Source organism: Phoca vitulina, unplaced genomic scaffold, assembly GCF_004348235.1.
Source record: "Phoca vitulina isolate PV1807 unplaced genomic scaffold, GSC_HSeal_1.0 scaffold34, whole genome shotgun sequence".
Classification (NCBI taxonomy): Eukaryota; Metazoa; Chordata; class Mammalia; order Carnivora; family Phocidae; genus Phoca; species Phoca vitulina.
In genome coordinates this window covers 17,981,609-18,007,974 of record NW_022589737.1, presented here as the reverse complement: position 1 = coordinate 18,007,974, position 26,366 = coordinate 17,981,609, and the positions used below count along the sequence as shown (strand labels likewise).

Below are 26,366 nucleotides of genomic sequence, written 5' to 3'. Positions count from 1 at the left end.
GGGAATGCAACTGGTACAGTCACTCTGGAAAACAGTATGGAGATTCCTCAAAAAGTTAAAAATAGAACTACCCTATGATCCAGCAATTGCACTAGTGGGTATTTATCTAAAGGATAGATACAGATTCAAAGGGGTACATGCACCCCAATGTTTATAGCATGATCAACAATAGCCAAGCTAGGGAAAGAGCCCAAATGTCCATCGACTGATGAATGAATAAAGAAGATGTGGTATACATACAATGGAATATGCAATATACAGTGGAATATTACTTGGCCATCAAAAAGAATGAAATCTTGTCATTTGTAATGACATGATTGGAGCTAGAGAGTATTATGCTAAGGAAAATAAGTCAGTCAGAGAAAGACAAATACCTATGATTTCACTCATATCTGGAATTTAAGAAACAAAACAGATGAACATAGGGGAAGGGGAAAAAAGAGAGAGAGGGAAGCAAACCATAAGAGACTCTCAACTATAGAGAACAACTGAAGGGTGATGGAGAGGAGCAGAAGAAAGGGCTAAATAGGTGATGGGTATTAAGGAAGGCACTTGTGTTGAGCACTGGATGTTATATGTAAGTGATGAATCACTGAATTCTGTTCCTGAAATAATATTACACTATATGTTAACTAATTAGAATTTAAATAAAAACTTCAAACATTAAAAAAAAAGTTCACCTAAAAACTCTAATTCCAGTTACATCTATTTAATTCACTTATTTTTAACAATTATGTTTAGAATACTTATGAAAATTTCATCATACAAGTTATTTTTCTCGCTGACAAAATTTTTAGCAGAGGTAATGTGGACTTATTTAACTAATAAACCCAGGTAGAATAAAAGTTGTAGGTCTGCATTATTTAATGTTAATAATTCTAAAGACATGTACATTTTAATTAAGCCATCAAACTTAAATTAGCTTTAATACTGAATATTTTTCCAGATCACATGAATCTAAAAAGCAATTGGGTTAGTTTCTATTATATTTTTGAGAATTTTATAAATACTTAATTCATACAAGTACTTAATTTTCTTTAAGTCAATTAAACAGAGCTCTTTTACAAATTCATTTTGGCAACACCATGCCCAGGTAGAAAACATCATACATCTATAACACACACGCACACACACATGGATGCATGTGCATGCACACACACACGCAGATATAAACAGATCTTATAGATTCTGTTCTAAAATTTTGCCATGAATCAAGCACAGTAATACAAAATCCACTAGTTATAAAAGAAGTTAGATCCAAATTGTGTTTCTGGTAGATGGAAGAAGTTAAGGTTACCTATTAAGATGGTCAAAGCTTTTTATTAATATTTTTGGAGAAAACACGATTTTTCATTTGCCCAAGTTCCAAAGAAACTCCCCACCTCCTTGTTTTTCTTCTGGTAAGAATTACCTCCATGAAGTTTGTATATCAAAGAGATGGCTAGATAAGAGTCCCTTGAGAAGACCAGGTAGAATATTTACAATCTCAAAGGCACAGGGAAAGAATGCAAGTTCTTCCAAAAAGACGTTTGTTTCCTAAGGCCAGGATTTTTACAATTTTGCGATAAATAGGTGAGGTTTGGGGGATTGGTAAATAGAATAGGTGGATTTTGAGTTGTTTCTGGAGCTGCATTTTTGGTTTTGTCAAGATTTATGAGATGAGGGTAGTTGCTTTAATTCCTCAAAGAATTGGGTTGCAGCCTAAATGATACCAAGTGGCTGATGTACCCATCTAACCTCATTATTTTCAATTTGATTTTTTTAAAAATATAAGTCAGAAAGGATTTCCAGCTAAGATGAAAATCAAGAGATTTCTATGGATTTATAACGGTTTATCTCTGGAATGTTTTAGTAAATCCTTCTACAAATGCTTGAGATGTTTTTCTTTTCCCCTGGATACATAGTTTCATTTTTGCTTAGGGAAGGAGATCTAAAAAAAGTAGATCAGAGTCTGATTATCAGCTTCCAATATGGCCAACTTCTGGCGACAGAACTACTTTAAAAATTTAAATATCTTGTCACTTTTCAGCCAGGAAAATATTTCTGGCAGTATTGAACACCCCTTGTATATAAAAGCAGTCCCTGAAGAGGGTACAAAGGATACTACTTTCCCAAGACCTAAAGTCACACCCAAAGATAGGCAACAGAAAGAAATGGCAACCTGCATGTCCCAGGCAGGAGAAAGCCAAGTCAAATTCTTAGGACATAAAACAAGGCAAGCAAGAAGGCAATAGCTATCCCTGGGAGAGAAATGATCAGTAACCAACAGGTATGAGTTTGGAAAGGAAAGGACAACATGAAGTTTTATTTTCTGCTCTTAACTGGACACTACAGAAAGAGATTCAGGAGAGCTGACTCTTGGTAAGAATTCTTACCCTTCTCTGGCTTTTACCAGTTTTCTCAGGATCCCCTCTGCAGGCTCCACAATCTATTAGAATTTGGCAAAGTTTTTCATTCATTTTCATTTTAGTTTCCCCTGGGCTTTTTAAGGAAATAACATAGCAGTTTTCCAGAAAATCCGTCAGAGTCTTATCAACTCTGGGGGGCCCCCACAATGGGGGGCTCTCCTTTGTAGATAGATATGGGGGCATTTGAGTTGATATTGAAAAATTTGCACAAAATCTTTAAGGACAGGATTTCTCCTTATGTCTCAGATGATTACAAATGAGACATCAATTTCTGGGCCGGTGTTTTGATGATGGATCCCTAGGAGGTTGTAATAAAGAAGGCCTAGGTATTGTTTTAGATACTTTTTGCATCTTTAATTTTTCATTAGCCTTTTGCAAGGAAACTTTTAATGAAGTTATTTTGGAATCTTAAAGCCTTTTGGAAGGTTTTACATACCAATTAAAATAGGTATCCCATTCTGTTTGCTTGATTTGGAAACTCTTGTTTGTAAGTGCACTTCTTTAAAAAATGATCTTGTCTCATCGGAATGTTACCCATAATGGCCATTGTAATTCTAGGTTGTCTTTAGTTAGATTTTGCCATTTTAGTAGTATATATAGTTTCTGGGACTGGAGTTCTAAGGCATAAAATAAGCAGATGTGCCAGAAGGTGGCGTGCTCAACTCTTTGGAATTTGAGGATTTTTTTTTTTTTTTTTTTTTTTTTAGCTAAGCTTTGGGTCTCTTGGAGACAAACTAATACCTAAGGGGGATATGCCACTGGGTTGGGGATTATGTGGTGTTTTACAGTGTGCCTTGTTACACGGACATTTTCTTGAGGTTGGTGAGTAACCTGGTGTCAATCTAACCCACTACATGACCAATGTATTCTACCATGGGAGTCTTAGAGTTAAGTAGCAGATGCTCTAACAACTTTTAAGTACTCAACCCATGCCCACCAATTTTGCAGCTTTTGGCTTCCAAGATTCCATTAGCAATAGCCCTTACCGACACAATACAAGTAAAACAAAATTCTGTTTTGGACCCAGTTTTTATGTTGGATTCAGTCTGACTCTAGCCAGTAATGACCAGCAGTTCCCAATGTGGAATTTGGGGACTGAACCAAGAGCTGGAGATTCCAATCAAATGGTGAACTGTGGAAAGCTAATTAGATGGGGAGCTTGATGCAAGGAGAGTGGAGCTCAGAACCAAGAAAAACTTACCCACAGCCCTCAGAAACGGCAAGAAAGAGAATTCAAAGTTCTGCAGGTATCATGCCTGTGTTTCTCATTGTTCCTGAAGCCATCAGGAGTGTTCTTTATATTCCATCACTGCTACCAATTCTCTTTAAAACAAAGCTCAACTGAGCACATTTTACAATCCTACAGGCTTTATTCAGTAATTCATGAATCAAGCAGCATCCCACCTAGCAGATAGAACAGAGCTCCAAAGAGCTGCACAGAATGAAAGACTTTCATAGGCAGAAGGGGATAGGATAAGGAAGTGAATAGTAAAAAACAGATTGTTTGTGGCCAGGTCACCTGCCTTTAGGGGATAACAGATGTCTAAGAGGCAGATTACCTCATCGGTGATAACCAGGTAACTCCAGATTAAGATTCCACTCCGGGAAGAGGTTGAAACTGTAATTAAGTTAGGTATTAAGTCTCATTTTGGTGACATGGACTTAGCATAAGAGATTCCATTTGGATTCTATTGTCTCTTTGCAAACAGTAGTTGTGACAGAAACAGTATGGCCAACAAAGTAAAAAATATTTACCATCTGGTGCCAGCCCTCGATCTAAAGTATGGGTTAAGGTAGTGAAAAGAAGGGGCACCTGCACCCCCAATGTTCATAGCAGCAATACCCACAATAGCCAAACTGCGGAAGGAGCTGAGATGCCCTTCAACAGATGAATGGATAAAGAAGATGTGGTTCATATATACAATGGAATATTACTCAGCCATCAGAAAGGATGAATACCTACCATTTACATCGACATGGGTGGATTTGGAGGGTATTATGCTAAGTAAAATAAGTCAATCAGAGAAACAAAATTATCATATCGTTTCACTCATATGTGGAATATAAGAAATAGCACAGAGGATCATAGGGGAAGGGAGGGAAAACTGAATGAGAAGAAATCAGAAGGGGAGACAAACCAGGAGAGACTATTGACTCTGGGAAACAAACTGAGCGTTCTGGAAGGGGAGGTGGGTAGGAAGATGGGGTAACTTGGTGATGGGCACTAAAGAGGGTATGTGATGTGATTAGCACTGGGTGTTATATGCAACTGATGAATCATTGAACACTACATCAAAACTAATGATGTACTATATATTGGCTAATTGAATTTAAATTAAAAAATAAATAAAAACGTAAAAAAAATAAAGTATGGGTTAAAAAAAAAACAAATAAAATCCCAATGTTTCAGTTACCAAATTTAGAACTTACAAGATAGCAGGAAGCAGGGGCTCCTGGGTGGCTCAGTCGTTAAGCGTCTGCCTTCGGCTCAGGTCATGATCCCAGGGTCCTGGGATCGAGCCCCGCATCGGGCTCTCTGCTTGGCGGGAAGCCTGCTTCACCCTCTTCCATTCCCCCCTGCTTGTGTTCCCTCTCTCGCTGTCTCTCTCTCTGTCAAAATAAATAAAATCTTTAAAAAAAAAAAAAAGATAGCAGGAAGCAAAAGAGGATATGTAAATAGATAATCATAAAATAAAAATATATTTCAATGTAATTTATATCATGGTTTTTGATGTGTGAAATCTATCATTTTTAAAGGCATTACCATTGCTATCTGGGCTCAGGAAAGAAAGCACACTCCAAACATAATAACTGAAACTACAAACTATTTGACTAAAAAATAAACTAACTTTACTTAGCAATTAAACATTCAATATTGATTCAAGTCAGATATGTGTATATAAAACAACTAGTCTCTAATTATATGTCATAAATCAAAATCCAAACTAAAATCATATTGGATATATAATGTAAGCATTGCCCATTATTTTAAAAAAAGGTGAAGGATTATCTAACCTTCCTCTTAAATATTAGATGCTATATTAACATCCTTGAGTTGTATTGGGCAGTGCAAGAGTTCAGGAGAGAAATACAAGACACTTGAAAAAATAAAATTACATATTGGAATTATGGGAAACCCGCATTTGTTTATTCCTTTGTGCATCCCAATAAATATTTATTGAGCACGTATGATATGCAAATGACCCTACCAAGTTCTATGAGGGATGCAAATATTCTCATCTTGAAGGAATTTATCATCTTTGGGGAAAATAATACATGTGCACACCCGTAATTATAATACAACTCAGAATCTGGTGAGTTCAGTAGGAGTACAGGGCTATATAGGGGGCATTAGAAAGAGAGTCTGAGAGAACGTTATGAGCAAAGCTGAAAATAGGAAAATAGAAGGTGCATTTGGGAAATGTTGAACATCATACTGGCTACCATATAAGGTACAAAAGGAAAGCAGTTTGGGGGAACTTAAGCTAGAAAAATCCATTGTGGGGAGCATATGAGGGGCTTAAGGACCCGTTGAGGATTTGTATTTATCCAGCAGGAATATCACTGGAAAGTCACCGAAGACTGCTAGATATGGGAATGATGAGATTGATGTGATGGTGGTCAAAAGGATAGGCTGGAAGTGAGGTGAGCCAGAGACCAGAGAGGAGCCAATTTCTAGTCCAGGGTAAGGCATTATGATCCTATGCTAGAAGCATGGCAGATGGAATGGAAAGAAAGTCATAGAATGGAGAGGCATTGTGAAGGGAAAAGAAATGTAAGATTTGACAGCAAACAAGATGGGACAAAGTGAGGAAGAAGGAAGAATTAAACACTGAAATCTTTTTCTGACCTAAATGACAGGAAATAACATAGTGCTATCAACAGAATTAGAGAGTTCTGGAGAAGGAAATGTTTTGAGGGAAATAATAAAATCCACTTTTAAAAATGCTCAGCAGGTTGGGCGCCTGGGTGGCTCAGTTGGTTAAGCAACTGCCTTCGGCTCAGGTCATGATCCTGGAGTCCTGGGATCGAGTCCCGCATCGGGCTCCCTGCTCTGCAGGGAGTCTGCTCCTCCCTCTGACCCTCCCCCCTCTCATGTGCTCTCTCTCTCATTCTCTCTCTGTCAAATAAATAAATAAAATCTTTTAAAAAATAAATAAATAAATAAAAAATAAAAATGCTCAGCAGGTTGAATTATTGCAGAAAGCACATCCAGGTGGAATATCTAAATAGACAGTTGGAAATGTGGGAGTTTTCCTTCAAAAGAAAGCTTAGGGCTGAACAATTTGACATGGAGGTCATCGACGGTCCCATATCATTTTCCAGTTACCCATAAAAAGTAGAATATAAGCACCTGTATATAGTTATATAGTCTCATTTGAAAAGCAAACGGGAAAATAGAAATAGGCATTCATTTATTCAATGAATATTTATTGAGCATCTTCTATGTACTAGTCACTGAACTGTGCTCTGGAGACTCAGTGATGAGGGAGGGACACCGATTCAGCCCTCATAGAGGTTGCTGTAGCTCATTTTTAGGAACACTCCTACATCTTCAGGGCTTCTTAATAATTATTTTGTGGTAGGGGCCTGGGTGGCACAGTTGGTTAAGTGGCCAACTCTTGGTTTCCACTCAGGTTGTGATCTCAGGGTTGTGAGATCGAGCCCCACATGGGGCTCCATGCTCAGCATGGAGTCTGCTTGAGATTCTCTCTCTCCCTCTCCCTCTGCCCCACCCTTCACAAATAAATAAATGAATCTTAAAAGAATAATTGTTTTGTGGTCAACAGTCTTTTCACAATGACTTTCTTACAAGCACTTAGTCTTTATTGTTAAATTATTTAAAGGCTCCTCTAATTCAGTTTATTTTTCTTTCAGGATACATATAGCGGTTTGATGGGTCCTCTGATTATTTGCAGAGAAGGATTGTTGAATGAGAAGGGAAGAAGAAGCGATGTTGATTATGAATTCGTTCTCTTGTTTTTGGTATTTAATGAGAATGAATCCTGGTATCTGGATGACAATATAAAGAAGTATCTCAATAAAGATCCACAACATTTTAAGCACACTGACGACTTTGAAGAGAGCAACAAAATGCATGGTATAAGACCCATGTTGATATAAGCTCATAGAAATTCCTATGACTGTAGGAGGTCCCCAGCCTCCTTCTCTGAACCCTTCCCCATTCCCAGGGGCACCTGCACTAAAGAAAGTCCTCTAAAACTTTCCTTCAGAGGGAATGAGCTAAGCTATTGGTTGGCTGCCAGCAAGGTCCAGTGCAACTTTGGATCAATTGTTTAGGGAGCTCTATCTCTGAAGCCTGGGATCCCTAAACTATAAGACTGTAAAGTAATTCTTAAAAAATGAATGATCACTTATGGGTATATTTCTATAAGAATACATCCATAACCTCTAGCTAATCAAATTTAAGGGTTTGGTTTAACTGATGCTGGGACATGAAATACCATCACCAAATTTCTGTTTTAATGTGTCTGTGTTATTTATTTAATTCTATAGAATTTAAGGTAGTTTTGTTTTTTTTTTAAGTGGGAGTAATATGTTCTAATTGACACACCCGTACTCTCTCACCAAGATCTACTTCTGACCAAAATATACAAAAAGATAGGCCTTGCCCAAGGTCACAAATTTAAGTATTGCTAACATTGATTAGAATAGGTAGGCTGATTTCTGATTCAGCTACTCTTTCCTCTACAGTTTTGCTTCCCCCATACTTCCCTTAGTACGCTCTCTATTTTTAATAAATGTAACTCATTTGGTTGTGGTACAATGCACAGAATAAAAAGTTAGTAGAAAGCAGGGTGAGAGTCCCCATCAGGTCAAACCAGCTTGAGTTTGCTTTGGTCATTGTAATAGCATGGGCTCAGCCCGTGTGAAGCTTTTATTCTTTTGGCAATTCAGCCTGCTTAGGAACTTGCCCGAAACTAGTTCTCAAAAAGCAAAGTATTAAGGGAATAGCTTCTGATTCATTCAGTTTTGACTTATATGACCTTGATTCTCTGTGCTTTAGTTCACTCATCTATATAGAATGATATAAATAATGGCTGCTTCAAAAATGAGCCTGTAACCCACTCCATAAAGAGAATGTGCCAAACCAGCAAGCAGACAAACAACACACACTGCTACCCAAGATGTAGTTAAAAAAACAAAAACAAAAACAAAACAACTGTGACTTCTCTTTTCTGGCTTTCTTTTATAAGGATTTCTTAGTAACTTGGATTTTGGGTCTAGAAAGGTAGGGACATTTGTGTGAGTAAGATGGTTACATGTTTATAAGGTAGATGAAAATATTGGTAACCTAAAGATCTTGAACCATTTCTAAAACCCGATTGAGTAATGATCACTAATCAAAGGCTATTTTCTTTTCACCCTCTTAGCTATCAATGGAAAGATTTTTGGGAATCTCCATGGCCTTATCATGAATGAGGATACGATGACAAACTGGTATCTGTTGGGAATGGGAAGTGAAGTGGACATACATACCATCCATTATCATGCTGAGAGCTTTCTTTTCAAAGTAAGTATTAGAATATGCTTTAGCCATCAGGGAAATTCAAATCAAAACCACATTGAGATACCACCTTACACCAGTTAGGATGGTAAAAATTGACAAGGCAAGAAACAACAAATGTTGGAGAGGTTGCGGAGAAAGGGGAACCCTCTTACACTGTTGGTGGGAATGCAAGTTGGTACAGCCACTTTGGAAAACAGTGTGGAGGTGTCTCAAAAAATTAAAAATAGAGCTACCCTATGACCCAGGAATTGCACTACTGGGTATTTACCCCAAAGATACAGATGTAGTGAAAGGAAGGGCCATATGCACCCCAGTGTTCATAGCAGCAATGTCCGCAATAACCAAACTGTGGAAAGAGCCGAGATGCCCTTCAACAGATGAATGGATAAAGAAGATGTGGTCCATATATACAATGGAATATTACTCAGCCATCAAAATGATGAATACCCAGCTTTTGCATCAACATGGATGGGACTGGAGGAGATTATGCTAAGTGAAATAAGCAGAGAAAGTCAATTATCATATGGTTTCACTTATTTGTGGAACATAAGGAATAACATGGAGGACATTAGGAGAAGGAAGGGAAAAATGAAGGGGTAGGGAATTAGAGAGGGAGATGAACCATGAGAGTCTATGGACTCTGAGAAACAAACTGAGAGTTCTAGAGGGGAGGGGGTGGGGGGATGGGTTAGCCTGGTGATGGGTATTAAAGAGGGCACGTATTGTGTGGAGCACTGGGTGTTACACACAAACAATGAATCATGGAACACTACATCAAAAACTAATGATGTATTGTATGGTGACTAACATAACATAATAATAAAAAAAGGAATATGCTTTGGGGAAGATTTTTTGAGCTAAAAGATTCAATGTATGTTCACTGTGAACAAAGATGGCTTGTGAGGTTCATATTAGAAAACAGAACAGAATAATGTGATTATACCCTTCTCCTGGTAGATCTTTCTTAATATATATATATAGTTGTGCTTGTGAGAAACTCTCCAAGCCTCAGATGAGAGTTTTCTCATCAGTTGTATGGGGATAATTTTTATCACTCTGGATTATGCTGTTGATACTGTATATGAAAGCACCTGTAGTAGTTTGTTTCTTTTCCTTAACCTTCCCCTTTTCTTTTACTTTCCTTCTAGTTCCTTTCTTTTCTATGTCATTGGCTAACAGAATGGCCCTATCCAGTAAAGGAGATACTTCAAGCTCTGGCTTGGGCTCCAAAACTTATCTTGCTTTTTTTTTTTTTTTTTGCCCTACTGAGCTGGGCTGGGTTTTTTCTTGTTTTTTGGTTTTTTTTGCCCTACTGAGCTGGGCTGGACCATGTGTGGCCTTCTGCCTGTCTAGCATCAAGCTGTTCCATCTCGGTGGCACTGCCTATATGGAATCAACCTGGGGAGCTGTTTAAGAAACAGACTGCCAGGCCCCCCCCTGGTCCTGAGGAATCAGAATCCCAGGGATAAGGTCTAAATAGGCCATCGTCCGGGGCGCCGAGGTGGCTCAGTCAATTAAGTGTTTGACTTCAGCTCAGGTCATGATCTTGGAGTTCTGGGATCAAGCCCTTGCTTCGGGCTCTGTGCTCAGCAGGAAGTCTGCTTCTCCCTCCCCTTCTCCCTCTGCAGCTCCCCCTGCTCATGCTCTCTCTCCCTCTCAAATAAATAAATCAAATCTTTAAAAATAAATAAATAAATAAATAGGCCATCATCCCAAGTGCTTAGTGAAGTCTATAAGGAAATGTAAGAATAGAAAAGAATAATCACATCTAATCTGTGGAAGTAGCTGCATTGGTCCTTTTTCATTATACAGCAATAAATAGTAACTTTAATAAAATGCCTAATATTTCCCCTCTGTATATTTATTTAACATAGTTTAAGACACCAAGTACTAGCCTACAATGACTACAATTTTACATATTAAATGGCTATGCTGCTTTTCAGAACTTGGCTTTTTCAACTCACATCTTTAAAAATATATTAAAAATTTATAAAATTTAATAAAACTATAAAAATCATTCTATACACCTATACAATTATTTTGTATACATATTATATAAACTTTAAAAATTAAAGTACAGTTGATATTGAGTAAAATTCCCTCTGTTTAGTGTACAGTTCTGTTTTGGGAAGCACACACAATAGTGTAATCAATATTGATTAACATCCCCATCACCCCCTCAAATGTCCTTGTTGCGCTTTCTAGAGTCAGCTACTTCCTCATGCTTAACCCGTGGCAGCCATTGATATATTTTCTGTCTCTATAGTTTTGCCTTTCCTGAAATGTCATATAAATGGAATCATACCATCTACAGCATTTTGAAACTGGCTTGTTTCACTTAGTGTAGGCATTTGAATTGCATCCATCTTGTGTGTATCAGTACTTTGTTTCATTCTATTGTTGAGTAGTATTCCAGTGTATGAATATACTGCAGTTTGTTAATCCATTTTCCCATTGAGGGGCATTTGCGTTCTTTCTGGGTTTTGGTTATTACAAATAAAGTCATTGTAAATATCGGTATACATATTTTCCTGTGAACATAATTTTTCTTTTCCCTTGAGAAAATACCTAGGAGTTGGATTGCCAGACCATGTGATAAGTGTATGCTTAACTTCATAATAAACTGCCAAGGTATTTTCCACAGAGGCAGTACCCTTTTGCATTCCCACCAGAAAGGCATGAGAACATCACCTGTTCCACACCCATATCAACAGTTGGTATCTTCCATTTTTATTTTATTGTTTCTTTGCCATCCTATTAAGTATGTACTGGTAGCTCATTGTTTTTTATTTACATTTTCCGAATGGCTAATGATACTGAGTATCTTTTCATGTGCTTATTTACCATCTGCCATCTGTAAATCTTGGGTGAAGTGTCCAGATTTTATGCCCATTTTTAAATTTTGTTGTTTTGTTGTTTATTTCTGTATTGTTGAGTTTGAGGGCTTTCTGCATACAAATACTTTACCAGCTACATGATTGCAAATATTTGCTCCCAGTCTGTGGCTTATCTTTTTCTTTCCTTAATGTTATCTTTCAAAGAACAGAAAAATCTTCATTCAGATGAAGTACAGTTTGTCGTTTTTTCTTTTATGCATCATGCTTTTGGTGTCATATCTGAGAAATCTTTGCCTAACTCAAGGTTACAAGGATTTTCTTCAAGCTGTTTTATAGTTCTAGGTGTTCTATTTAGGCATCTGATCCATTTTAACTTTCATATATGGTTCAGGGTTTATTTTTTGCATATGGATGCAGTCATTCCATCACCATTCATTGAAAAGTCTACCCTTTCTCCCACCGTGTCAAAATCATATTGATCATATATATGTGGGTTCATTTCTGGGATGTCTGTTCTGTTACAGTGATCTATGTATGTGTCCTTTCTTGAATACTGTCCTGTCTTGACTACTTTAGTGTGATAGTAAGTCTTTAAATCTCATGGTGATTGTTTTAGCTATTCTAGATCTTTGCCTTGCCATATAAATTTTAGAAATAAATTGATTTCTTGTTGACTTCTATTAAGAAATCCTGCTAGGATTTTGATTGAAGTTGCTTTGAATCTGTATATTGGTTTGAGGATAATTGATATCTTAACAATATTAAGTCTTCCAACTCATGAACATGGTATATCTCTTTATATATTTAGATTTGCTTTGATTTCTTTCATCAGTGTTTTGTACTTTCAGCGTACAGATCTTTTTTAAAATTTTATTTTATTTAAATTCAATTAGCCAATATATAGTACATCAATAGTTTTTGGTGTAGTGTTCAAGAATCATTAGTTGCGTATAACACCCAGTACTGATCACATCATGTGCCCTCCTTAATGCCCATCACCCACTTACCACATCCCCCCCACCTACCTCCCTTTCCACGCCCCTCAGTTTGTTTCCTGGAATCAAGAGTCTCTCATGGTTTGTCTCCCTTTCTGATTTCTTCCCATTCAGTTTTCCCTCCCTTCCCCTATGATCCTCTGCACTATTTCTTATATTCTACATATGAGTGAAACCATATGATAATTGTGTTTCTCTGATTGACTTATTTCACTTAGCATAATACCCTCCAGTTCCATCCATGTCGATGTAAGTGGTAGGTATTCATCCTTTCTGATGGCTGAGTAATATTCCATTGTATATATGAACCACATCTTCTTTATCCATTCATCTGTTGAAGGATATCTCAGCTCCTTCCACAGTTTGGCTATTGTGGATATTGCTGCTATGAACATTGGGGTGCAGGTGCCCCTTCTTTTCACTACATCTGTATCTATGGGTAAATGTCCAGTAGTGCAAATGCTGGGTCATAGGGTAGCTCTACTTTTAACTTCTTGAGGAAACTCGATACTGTTTCTTGAGGAACGTTGATACTATTTTCCAAGCTTGCATTCCCACCAACAGTGTAAGAGGGTTTCCCTTTCTCCACATCCTTGCCAACATTTGTTGTTCCCTGTCTTGTTAATTTCAGCCATTCTAACTGGTGTGAGGTGGTATCTCAATGTGGTTTTGATTTGTATTTCCCTGATGATAAGTGATGTAACATTTTTTCATGTGTCTGTTGGCCATTTGTATGTCTTCTTTGGAGAAGTGTCTGTTCATGTCTTCTACCCATTTCTTGACTGGATTCTTTGTTTTTTGGGTGTTGAGTTTGAGAAGTTCTTTATAGATCTTGGATACCAGCCCTTTATCTGTTATGTCATTTGCAAATATCTTCTCCCATTCTGTTGGTTGCCTTTTAGTTTTGTTGACTGTTTCCTTTGCTGTGCAGAAGTTTTTATCTTGATGAAGTCCCAGTAGTTCATTTTTGCTTTTGTGTCCCTTGCCTTTAGAGACGTGTCTTGCAAGAAGTTGCTGCAGTTGAGGTCAAAGAGGTTACTGCCTGTGTTCTCCTCTAGGATTTTGATGGATTCCTGTCTCACATTTAGGTCTTTCATCCATTTTGAGTTTATCTTTGTATATGGTATAAGAGAATGGTCCAGCCTCATTCTTCTGCATGTGGCTGTCCAATTTTCCCAGCACCATTTATTGAAGGGACTGACTGTCTTTTTTCCACTGGATATTCTTTCCTGCTTTGTCGAATATTAGTTGACCATAGAGTTAAGGGTCCATTTCTGGGCTCTCTATTCTGTTCCACTGATCTATGTGTCTATTTTTGTGCCAGTACCATGCTGTCTTGATGATCACAGCTTTGTAATACAGCTTGAAGTCAGGCATTGTGTGGGCCCCCAGCTTTGGTTTTCTTTTTCAACATTCCCTGGCTATTCAGGGTCTTTTCTGGTTCCATACAAATTTTAAGATTGTTTGTTCCAGCTCTGTGAAAAATGTCGATGGTATTTTGATAGGGGTTGCATTGAATGTGTAGATTGCTCTGGGTAGCATAGATGTCTTAATGATGTTTGTTCTTCCAATCCATGGGCATAGAATGTTTTTCCATCTCAGCATACAGATCTTGCATATATTTTGTTGGATTATTACCTAAGTAATATCATAGGTTTTGGTGATAGTGTAAGTATTGTCTTTATTTCAATTTCTATTGTTCATTGCCAATATATACAAATATAATTGATTTTTATATAATTGATCTTGTATCCGACAACTATGCTAAATAGTTCTAGTAGCCTTTTTGTAGATTTTGGGGTGATGATTTCCTACAATGACAGTCTTCTGTGAATTGAGATGGTTTTATTTTTTTTATTCCATCTGTATGCCTCTTATTTCTTTTCTTGCCTTATTGTACTGGCTAGGACCTCTAGTATTTGTTGTATCTGAATGGTGAAAGGGAATATCCTTGCCTTAGTCTTAGGGGGAAGTACTCAGTTATTCATAACCGAATATAAAGTTAGCTGTAGGTTTTTTGTAGTTCCTATTAATAAGTGGAAGAAGTTTCTTTCTATTCTTAGTTTGCTGATGGTTTTTATCATGAACAGATGTTAAATTCTATCAAATGCTTTTTCTGAATCTATTGAGATGATCACATTTTTCTTCTTTAGTTTGTTGATGATTTTTTTTTTTTTTTAGTGTATTGGTGATTTACATAGATTGATTTTCAGATATTGAACCAATTTTCAGTCTCAGGATAAATCATACTCTGTCACAATGCATTATCCTTTTTATATATTGCTGGATTCAATTTGCTAGTATTTTTTTAAGGATTTTACATTTATGTTCATGAAGAATATTAGTTGTAGCTTTCTCTTCCCATAAAGTATTAGGGTAATGCATAGGTAAATTATTAGGGTATCAGGGTAATGCTGACCTCATAAAATGAGTTGGAAGTGGTCTGTTCTCTTCTATTTTCTGGTAGGGTTTGTTTAGTATTGGTATTATTTCTTCTTTAAATGTTGGTAGAATTTGCCAATGAAGCCATCTGGACCTGGAGTTTTAATTTATTGGAAAGTCGGAAAGTCTTAATATAATTCCAGTTTCTTTAATAGATAATCTGAATAGTGATCTTAGGAAGTTTTCATCTTAAGGAATTTGTCCATACGATCTAAGTTTTAGAATTCACAATTATTCATAATATTCCTTTATTATCCTTTTCAATGTCTATAAGGTCTCAGTGATGTCCCCTCTTTCATTCCTAATATTTGTAACTTGTGTCTTTTTTTTTTCCCCTTGGTCAGTTTGTCTAAGGGTTTGTATTAGTTATTTATTGTTTTATAACAAATTACTCCAAAACTTAGTGGCCTAAAACAACAAACACTAACTCACGGTTTTTCTGGGTCAGAAATCTGGGGGTAGTTTTGCTAGTTGGTTCTGACTCAGCATTTCTCATGAGGCTATAATTAAGATGTCAGCTGGACCTGCAGTCATTAGGTTTGACTGGGACTGGAGAATCCACATCCAAACTCACTCAAAGGGCTATTAACTGAAAGCTTCAGTTCTTCACCACATGGGTATGGCGTGGGAGCTGACTTCCCCCAGGGTGAGTGATCCAAGAGAAGAGAGCAAGAGAGAATCTAAGTCTTTTGGAAGTAGAATGCCATCACTTCTGCCATATGCTATTGGTCTCATAGACCAACTCTCATACAATGTGGAAAGGGACTACAAAGGTTATGAATAGCAGGAGGCAGGGATTATTGGGGGCCATTGCGGAGGATGGTTACCACAAGGTTTATCAATCTTATTGACCTGTTCAAAGAACCAGCTTCTGTTTTCTTTGATTTATCTCTATTATTTTTCTACTCTCAGTTTTATTGATTTCTGCTCTTATTTTTATTACCTTCTTTCTGCAGATAGATAAGTCTTACCGAGAAGACGTGTATGATCTTTTTCCTGGGACATTCCAAACCATTGAGCTGTTTGCAGATCACCCAGGGACATGGCTGTTACACTGTCATGTGTCTGACCACATCCATGCTGGCATGGAGACAACCTACACAGTCCTTCGGAACATAGGTACTGTTTTCTGTCAGCGATGATGGGTGATAGCACCAGGCTTCCCATAGGCCCTGAAAATAGAGGGCTCAAGAGCCCCCAAGGGCTCAGAGTCAAGTAAGAGAGGCAGACATATAAATAGTAACTATAATAGAATATGATACATGCCAACATAGAGTGCAGAGTACAGGGCTCAGTGGCAGCAGTAGGAGGTAATGGTTAACAGTGTGGGGATATGAGCAAACATTCTAGAGGCTCTAATGCTTCAGATGGATCTTAATGGGTTAGCAGAAGCTTGAAAGGTAGATGGGGTAAGGATAGCATGTGTATGGGTATGAAGTAGAACAGTGAGAATTTAAGAAAGACCTGCAGATACAAATGGGATAAAGTCCTCATTGGTAAAATGATGTAACCCTTGAAATAACTCATGTCATGAAAAGAATCTACTTCTGTTGTTTATAAAAAAATCAACTTGTCATCTTTGTCCAGACAACAGGATCCCTTACTCCACCAAGTCTCCATCTGGAGGAGCGTCCTGTCCAGCCACAGTGCCCTCCAATGGTAACGATACCCTCCCCGAATCCCGCATGTGAATGGTCAGCGTTCACTCCCTAGGAAAAGGCAGAGGACTGACACCTCACTTTTCTTTTCACAGAAGAACCTGGCAAAGAGCAGCTCTATTTCTTTGGCAAGAATCTGGGTCCTAGGGGAGCCAAAGCAGCCTTGGTCATCCTCTTCATCATTGGACTCCTCCTCCTGATCTCCACAGTGATTCTCTCCATCAGACTGCAGTCTGCAAGGAAGCCGGTTGCATACCGGGAAGTCCAGTCCTGCGCACTCCCCACGGATGCTCTGTGAACCAGCTGGTCTTCCTCAGCAAGGAAACTGGACAAGGCATCGTTCATCAAGAAAGGTTTACATTATATCCTGGATCAGGCTCTGATCCTTCAGAACACAACCAAAGCAATTTGCTTTTACTTATTTATTTTTTAATGGGCTGTGAATAATCCTCAGGTATAAAATACAGAAAGAAGAACAGGTGTGTCTGAGAAAACACAGTCTGTTCTCTGAATGAATTTGCTGAGGTGGGGAAACCCTCTGAAAGATATCTTTATTTTCCTTTTTTTTTTTTTTTTTTTTTTTGTAATTCTTAGATTAGACGGTGCTTCCTCAGCTAACTCTCCAAGTTTCCAGATGGACGACTTTGAGAGTTATACCGCCTCAGACACCTAACTGGAATGGCTCTGATTTTTCAACACTGTTATGTAAGATGTTTCCCTTAGTCGTTCCAGGGAAAATAACTTTCTGAGGAGTTCATGGAAATGTCTAAATCAGTATCTGCTGATAGAATTTGACCAAATGAAGTTTTCGGAGCTTTAGCCAGCTCCCCTGGCCTTTTCCACTTTAATATAAATAGCCTGTGCCCTGTTTGCTACAGAAGGCGAAGTTACCAGCATAAAAAAAATTCCTGCTGTTTTTATGCAAACCAGTAGAGATACTTTAATGTTTACAACTCACTTCATGTTCTGTGTTTTTACAATGTTTCCATGGCAACGTTGTTTCCCCCCCCCCCCAAAATCATCTAGAGAATTTGTATTTGTATTTTAGAACCTGGAGGGCCGGAAGCTATAAAAGAGCAGGATAGGTTCTCCCATTGTGAGGCAGAGACTCCCTAAAAGTTTAGTGGGAGCTCCTGTGTGAGGGAAGCTTTGAAGAAGGCGAATCTGGACTTGAGCCTTGAGTCTGATTTTTCATTCACCTAGCAGGATCTTTCCAAGTCTGCATCTTCTAGGAAATAAGGACTTCATTCCCTCACTTTGCTCATCATGTGAGCAACACCAGGAAGAATTCATCAGTGCAGCTGACTGGTGGGGAGAAGAGATCTCACAAAATTCTTGATTCCATGCCTCTTAAAGACAGCCCTTTGTGGGAGGAAGGGAAAAAAAAAAAAGAGAGAGAAAAGGCTAGAAAAGAGACAGTCCCAGTGGCAAGTTTTAAATCATTAAATCGGCTTTGAAAACATGCATTACAGTTTTCAATTCTCAAATGTAAAAATAAAGGCAATCCACACTCTCTGTATACATGCCTAAACATTAGGTTAAGATTGATAAAAGCAACTTTGCTTATTACTAGACTGAGAAATTGCCCTTAACTCAGGGCAAGATGCCCTGCGATGCCAATGTCAATGCCAGATGAGTGATATCAGTACATCTGCCTTGGCAGATCATTTGGATGTCCAGATGAACAAGTAGGACCTAAAAAAATAACTCCGGTGGAGGGATCTTTCATACTTTCTCATCTTCATCTTGGTGAGGGGAAATGGGTAATCTGATAGCAGTTATAGTATTACATAAACCTGGATGCGAATGCTAATAGTTCTGTTCTTAGTTTGCTTGAATGTCATATCAGTGTACCCAAAGGATTTTGAATTCCAGCCTGCTAACCACTGATAATGTGATTTTGTAGTATGTGCTCTACGGTTTTCATACATGTGTAGGCTGTATAATTTCATAATAATAATTATGATAAATGCCTTATTTATAACTCACCTAGACAACAAATTATTTAGTTTTTCCTTTTCTCTTAGTCTATTTTTTAAATGAAAACGAAACCATAAAGTAGTTTGATTACACCATTTCTCTTTTTAATAAAGTTTCACAGATTATAAGATGGCTATTTGCATTTTTTTTCACTATTACCCTATCACTAGACCTAGGGCGGGGGGTTGGTGAAAGGAGAATTGTCTTTTAGATATTTAGCAACTATCCTAGTTATACCTGCTAAAGGAAATGAAACAAAATAACAATACGTCTCCCAAAGAATAGGACTCTCCTCAAACATTATTTCCTCAAATGTACCATACTTCTTTCTCTGCCTCAGTCCTTTGAGAAAATCAATTACAATTAGATACATCTCCTGTTACAATGGAAGAAGTGTCCCTGCTCCTAGCAGAGCAGTCTCTTACTTGGCTCTGGACTAACCCTTCTTGCTCTCTCAAGGACTTCATTCCCTCAGTGTTCAGCTTTGTCTAGTGCATGAAGTCATCAGCAGCACCCACCATTAAAAAACAAACAAACAAACAGAGGGCTGTGGTCCTTAACTTCATAACCCTCTCTAACCCAGTTTCTCTGTTCCCTTCAGAGCAGAACTTCTTGTCTGTACCACCTCACCTCATGAATTCCTCACCCCATTCCAGTGACTTCCAGTCCAGTGTGCCTTGCTCCCACCTCCCAGTCTGCTGTTGTCAAAATCAACAACCATGATGCCATTTCCAGGGGCTTCTTCCCCATCTTGATCTCACTCAACCTATTCACAATTGACAGCTCCTTCCTTCAAAACACCTCGCAGTCCCTTAGCTCTTCAGCATGACCCCTTGCCAGCCTTCCTTCTTCGGTTGTTCTTCCTTCTCAGTCTCTTGCTAGTTCCTTCTCTCCCATCTAACTTAAGTGTTGGCATGCCTCAGAGCTTGACACTGGGCCCTCTTCTCTCTGTTGCCTTCTGGGGTAGGCTGAATAATGTCCCCAAAGATTTTGTGTCCTTATCCCTGAACGTGTGTTACTTCTTTATATGGCAAAAAGGACTTTGCAAGTATGATTAAGTGACGGACTACTCAGGTTGTCCATAAATAAAAGTCACAGTGCCCTTCTAAAAGAGAGGCAGAGGGAGGTTTGACTACAGAAAAAGGCCATGTGACAACTGAAGTAGGACACTATGCCATGGCTTTGGAGATGGAGGAAGGGGTCACAAGCCAGGGAATGCTGCTCTAAAACCTGGAAAAGGCAAGGGAACAGATTTTCCCCCAGAGCCTCCAGAGGGAGCTTGACCCTGTGGGCATCTTGTATTCCATTAAACATGATTTTGGATTTAAGAGTTCCAGAACTGGTAGAGAATACACGGGAGCCATCAAGTTTGTGGTCATTTTTTTACAGCCCTCTTCATACCTTACTTCATCTATTTCACTTTAAATTATATCCAAACTCCTTACATTGGTCTCGGGCCCAGCCTGAGTTGGCCCATGCCCACCTCTCCTCATCTCCAACTCTTCTTTTCTCTAGCTTGGATCAGTTCTTGTGTCCTGCTAGTTCTTTTCTGCCTCAGGACCTTTGCACATGCTGCTTTCTATGCCTGGAGTACTCTTCCTCTCCAGCACTCTCATCCCCCTTCCTACCTTTCCTAGCTCATCTGTGAGCTCACCAGACTGCCCTCTGTTATTTCCTATCTTCACTGTTTTCCTTTGTAGCACTTATCACAAGACATGACCATTTTATCCTTCTGTTGGTTTGATTTTCTTCTGCCTCTTTGACTGCAATATAGGCTTCATGGAAGCAAAGACCCCTGACCTTTTTTTGTTCATCGCTGCATCCCCAGCACAGACCACAGTGCAGATATATAATAGTTGCTCAGCAAATATTACTTGAATGAATGTGTAAGCAGAATAGACAGTGTAGTGGGCTGGACTATTCTGACTTCGACTATTTCAGTTGCAAAAAGTCTCATATTCAAATGTCAAATGTCAAGGGTCTGAAACAAACAACAGATTCTGGGACAGTGGCTGTGAGGTCCACAGCTGCTTTGGCTTCCTTCTAATAAATGACACTGGGCAGGGAGGACATGGGAGGAGCATGTATTATTCAATCCCTAAATGCACTTTACAATTAGGAAAAAAAGGTCATCAAAAGTAAGGAAAGTCTAAGAAACTGTCACAGCTAAGAGGAGCTAAGGAGACATGATACCTAAACACAATGTGGCATCCTAGATGGGATCCTAGAACAGAAAACAAAAGGATACGACGTAAACATTAAAAAGATATGAATAAGCTAGATTTTAATATTAATGAAATTATGTATTAATGTATTAATATTAATGTAATCTTATCAACCATCAGATTTTGTATATTTAGGAGAGAGAAGCAAGTGAATTTGGAAATTGGTTATGGCAGCTGGGAGAAATGGAAGCGTTAAAGATGGTGCTGGAGGCTTCTGGCTTGGCTATATGAGTGGATGGTGGTGCACTCAGCCAGATAGGGAAGACTGGAGTTCAGCTGGAGAGGAAGATGACTGCAGGCCTGGCCATTATGAGTCCGAAGTCCTGTGAGCCATTCCAGTGCAGAGCTGTGTAAACTGTCGGATGAGTGTTCAGAGGTCAAGGTCTGAGGGACTCGAGGGCAGACGGAGGAGGCTAGCCTGCGCCCGTCCAGGTACAAAGGGCAGAGAAGGCAGCCCAGCCCAAGGAGCCCTCCTGTTTAAAGGTCCTGTCAGCCGCAAACGTGGCCGGCTGGAGCATCTCCTCCTGTTTCTCATGCTCCACTTCCTGTAAGTGGCTCAGAAGCAGCTGTCTGCAGCCCCCAATCCCACCCACCCGCGGACAGCCCGGGGCCGGCTCCCGCACCAAGCCTCGGCCGGCTGGGAAGACCGAGGAAAAGCGCGGATCCGGCCAGCGATAACTGAAGTGTGAGACCCTGGCGCACGCAGGGCTCCCCACAGCCCTCGCGCCTCCACTCACGCAAGCTCCTGGAAGAGTCCACAGTCCCCTCTTCTACACCATTCGAATGGCTTTTATGGCAGCCGTTGCCCTTTGAAGCGTTCGCGGCTCCTTTTAAGCCGATTCCGCCCTATAGAACTGTTGGGAGTGGGGCGTGAATGGGGACCCTTCTGTCTACACGGTGAGAGGTCGCTTTCGGAAATGATTTCAAAAATCCCGGTCGAGGAACGGGGGTGGCTGAGGCCGAGGGGGGGCGCGAGTATTGCCGAGGTACCGCTCGGTGGGAAGGTCCCCCTGCCGAGGTGGATCCCGGGGTGCCTGCACGCTGCCGCGCCCACCCCGCCCGCGTCAGCGCGGTTTCCGGCAACTCCACGCGCCCGGGTTCTCGCGCTCGCCCAGGGTTCCGGAAGAGCGCGGCCGGGCGTGCGGAGCGCGCGGGCGGGCCGGGGGGGCGGCTTCGGGGCCCGGGGCGGGGCGGAGGGGTCGCGGGAGCGCCTGGTTCTCGCGCCTGCGGACGCGCGCGAGGCGGGGGAACGCCGGGCGGCGCGCGCAGCCCGGGGACCTGTACGGGGCGAGCGCGCGGGGGCGGGCCTGCGCCCAGCCGGCGGCGGACGAGCGAGCGCGAGAGCTCCTGCGCCCGGGCGCACGGCGGGAGCGGCGGCGGTGCTGTGGCTCGCCGGGAGCCGGGAACCCCGACACACAAAGGCTGGTGGGATGCGTGAGCAACCCGGGAGCCGGGAAAGGGAAAGCGAAAGCCGCGGGCGCGGCAGGTGACGGCGAAGGCGCCGCGCAGTCCTCCCGACGCCGGCGGTACCCGGGCCTGCCTTCCTGGGCCTGTCGGGCCGAACTCGGCGCGCCGCAGCCATGGCTATCGCCCACCTGGCCACCGAGTACGTGTTCTCGGACTTCTTGCTGAAGGAGCCCTCGGAGCCCAAGTTCAAGGGGCTGCGGCTGGAGCTGGCCGTGGATAAGATGGTTACGTGCATCGCCGTGGGTCTGCCCCTGCTGCTCATCTCGCTGGCCTTCGCGCAGGAAATCTCGATCGGTAAGGCCGGGCCGGAGGGGCGGGGTGGGGCCGGCAGGCGTGAGCCGGCGTTATTCGAGGTGCCCGGGTCTGGTGGGAAGTGATTTTACTGCGCGCCCCTGGAAGCCCACTCGGCTGCGATGGGCGTGAACGTTGGGAAGAAAGGGAGCCCCGGTTTTATGGCCTGAAGTATTCTTTGCCCACGTGGTTCATTTTATACCCCTGTGGATCCTGCCTGCATCCCTACTGCTCAGTTCTTCTGTCTGCTCCCCACGGATCCTGAGTGTGGCGTGGCATTTGTGTCCGCCTCTTAGGACCGGCGCCCTTGCCATCAGATTTGTCGAAAACAGTGGTCTCCTATTCCCTTCCCCTCACCCCTACATTTGTGTAATTACCTACAGAGAAGTTCCTGAGTGGCTGAATGGAGGATTGAAGAAAAGTACTCCCTGAAATGTGTTCTCCCTTCATCACCTTACATTGAGTTGATACTGACTGAGACTAGTTCTGCGGGGTTGTGAATGATGGGAAATGACTGCACTTGGCGGGCATTAGAGGGATACCAGAATCCTCCACCCGGACAGAATCCTCCACCCGGACAGCCTTGTTATGAATGTGGGATGAACAAGTCCCCGTCATGTAGACTAGTGTTTACTCATAATAACGCTTCCAATGTGCGAAAGTGTTTGGGGCAGGATCACGTGGCTAATAAGACTCTGGGCTTCCTCATCAGCCGTTCTGACTTACAACACAGGAGAGGATGCTTATGAGTCAAGAGGACAGCTAGAGACTGTTCACTAGGGGAGAAGAGAGGCCGGTGGGGCTGGACCTTGGGGAAAGCTTTTATGAGAAACTGTGCTGGCCCTGAGCCCTGGAGCACGGGTGGGATTTGGATAAGCAGAGGTGAGACCTTTGCTAAGATTTTGAGATCGCAGAGAATGTTACATGTTCCTGGAAGGAGAGAGAGAGTGACCGTCCCCTGTTGAGGCAGGAGAGTTAGTCACAGTTCTTGGGATATGAGCATGAATATGGGTCCAGTCCGTTAGAACAGAGTACAGACTTGATGGTTTTAAAAGTGCAAAGTTATTGTTTGAGCAGAGGATGGACCATTACTTAATAAACCTGATGGTAGCATGGAGGGTCTAGGGTCAAGGAGGGGAATTGGAGCTAGGGAGGCCAGATGCCAGACGATGGGGCATTAACTGAGGTCTTGTGCATACCTGGGGGCCAAGACTTGAAGGGAAAGGATGGGAGATGATTTCTAAGAGATCAAGGAACAGTAAGGGGCACCTGGGTACCTAGTTCTTAATAGGTCATGAAGGGCAGATATTGACCAGAGTTGTTGTTGGAAAGGCTGCAGACCTGAGTGACTGGAAAATGGTGGTGCACTCAGAGGGGAGGAGCAGAGGGAGAAGGAGAGAGAAACTCAAGCAGACTCCCCACTGAGCGCAGAGCCCAGTGTGGGGCTCGATCTCATGACCCTGAGATCACCACCTGAGCTGAAATCAAGAGTCGGAGGCCTGAGCCACCCAAGCGCCCTGAGAATGGTGGTATTCTTGATGGGAATAGTGAAGTTGCAGGAGGAGTTGGTTAGAAAAGGGTTATGGTGAGCTTGATTTTGTGATCTACAGCACTAAGTTGTTCAACTTGGCAGGAAGTTGCCAAATTCATTGTGGAAAATAAGTGATCAGTTTTTTCGTCTTTGGGCAGGCAGAGTCATGGGGTTTCATTCGGCCTTCCAGATGGCCAGGAGTTGGGACTTCCAGTAGAAAGGAAAACCACCAAGTAGCTTGGGTCCTGGAGAGTCTCCCCCGTCAGCAGATGTTCCTTGAGTACCAGCTGTGGGCTGGAGCCAGTGCTAGGCACCATGGCCCAGGAATAAATGAGGCATGGTCCCTGTCATGGAGAAGCAGCAGTCTTGGGCATCTGATGCCAGGAGGAGGGAGTTGGTTACCCTCCGTGATCAAACTTAATGTCTACCCCGCATAGTAGAGGGATTCTGGAGGCAGAAGCACTCTCGACACATTCAAGTTGATGGGCTGCTGGAGAGGCATTTGGTTGGCATTGGGAATGGGTTTATCCAGCAGGAGTGTGAGCTTATGCTATGTGCAGAGAGCACTGCTGTGCGTTGAGTGGGACATGAAAGGAGTTTGAGGCATGGTCTTCTTCCCGCCCTGCGAGAGTTTGCCACCCATCTGGGCACTAGGACAGATGCGCTGACAGGTGACATTCAGCAGCATGTGGTTCAGTGACAGGACAGTGTCAAGCTCTGAGCACCCAGCAGGTAAAGGTTGGCAGGGACTTGGGTGATGCTGTGGAGCAGACTCCCCTTCTTCTCAAGTGCTTCAGACTTCTGAGGGGAGGGCAGGCATGTGGGATGACCCAGCTGCACTGGGGAAGACCTGTCAGGTTGAGTACTCATTAGATAATGCCAGAAAGAAAGATATTAGGGAGGAGAAGAGAGGTACATAAATTAATGCATGGAGTCAGTACAATGGAGTCATGTCAGGGAGCATTAAATTTTGTGCAGTTTCAGCTTTTGTGTGAAAGCAAGAACAAGCCGAGCGATTAAGGAGAATAACAATGGAGAGAGAGAGTGATTTAAATGGAGCGCACCCACCACTTCAATCAGGAGCACTGCCCCTGAAAGAGGGTGAGATGGGCCTGCACACTTAAAACGTGGCTTCATCCTCCCTCTCATAAGTACGCCCCACCTTGCTGGTGCCTGGCATATTCTTTCATGGTTGTACTTTGCACATTGCATTATAACTTGTTCATGTGGCCCCCTTACTTACGAGATACTTCTTCCATTGATCACTAGAAGCTGGTGTCTTGTACGGCACGTGGAAGCCCCTCTATAAGGTTTGCTGAGTGAATGAAAGGTGACAGGTTTTGGCATCATCAGACGTCTGTTGAGCCCAGCATGCATGATGCTGTTCTTGGCAGTGGGGCAGCGGGACACTTGTAAGACGTAGACCCTGCCCCTTGGAAGGTGGTTGAGCAGAGAAGAGGGTCATAACCTCCTCACACAGGATTCATGGAATCCGGGCAGGGTCAGAGGTGTGCAGCCGGGTGCAATAGAAAGCAGAGGGAGGGGTTGCTTCTGACTCGGGATAACAGCCCCGGGCTCAGGGCAGGGAAGGGTTGAAACCGAACTCTGAAGAAGGGTTCCAGATGTATGGAGCAGTGCGAGCCCAAGCAGGGAGGCATGGGATGCTGTGTGGCTGTGGGAGCTTTAGGGGCAGACACAGTCAGGAGAAGGGGGAAAGTGGGAGTCAGGTCAGTCCAGAGGGGCAGATAGGGAAAAGAGGGTGCAGTAAATCTCACTGCTTTCCCTTTGGTGTTGGTGGGTGTATATACAATGTGAAAATCACCTTTAATGGCTACAGATACCAATTTTCCTCTCTTCTTCTTACATTGATAACCTGGTATACATAAAAATTTGTTGATCGTGATATGAAATCCTCTTAAGCCTAAAATACATTTTGTTTTCCAGTTTCTGAAAACTCAGTTTTCCATGAACTAGTATTCTATAAAATAGGATCCAAGTTG

At 41.6% G+C, this 26,366-nt stretch overlaps 2 protein-coding genes across 2 annotated transcripts in view; both read left to right on the top strand.

Annotated features, from left to right (window-relative positions):
- HEPHL1 (hephaestin like 1) overlaps window positions 1-17,170 on the top strand; it is an 88,149-nt gene extending 70,979 nt beyond the window's left edge. The window contains exons 16-20 of the mRNA XM_032426356.1: window positions 7,287-7,509; window positions 8,804-8,943; window positions 16,171-16,333; window positions 16,802-16,873; window positions 16,968-17,170. Of these exons, the coding sequence (XP_032282247.1) occupies window positions 7,287-7,509; window positions 8,804-8,943; window positions 16,171-16,333; window positions 16,802-16,873; window positions 16,968-17,170 (801 nt within the window). The remainder of the gene's footprint in view (window positions 1-7,286; window positions 7,510-8,803; window positions 8,944-16,170; window positions 16,334-16,801; window positions 16,874-16,967) is intronic.
- A 5,232-nt stretch (window positions 17,171-22,402) lies between these two features.
- Window positions 22,403-26,366, top strand: part of PANX1 (pannexin 1) — a 55,140-nt gene continuing 51,176 nt past the window's right edge. Inside the window, exon 1 of the mRNA XM_032426264.1 lies at window positions 22,403-22,838. Within this exon, the coding sequence (XP_032282155.1) occupies window positions 22,658-22,838 (181 nt within the window). The 5' untranslated portion in view covers window positions 22,403-22,657. The remainder of the gene's footprint in view (window positions 22,839-26,366) is intronic.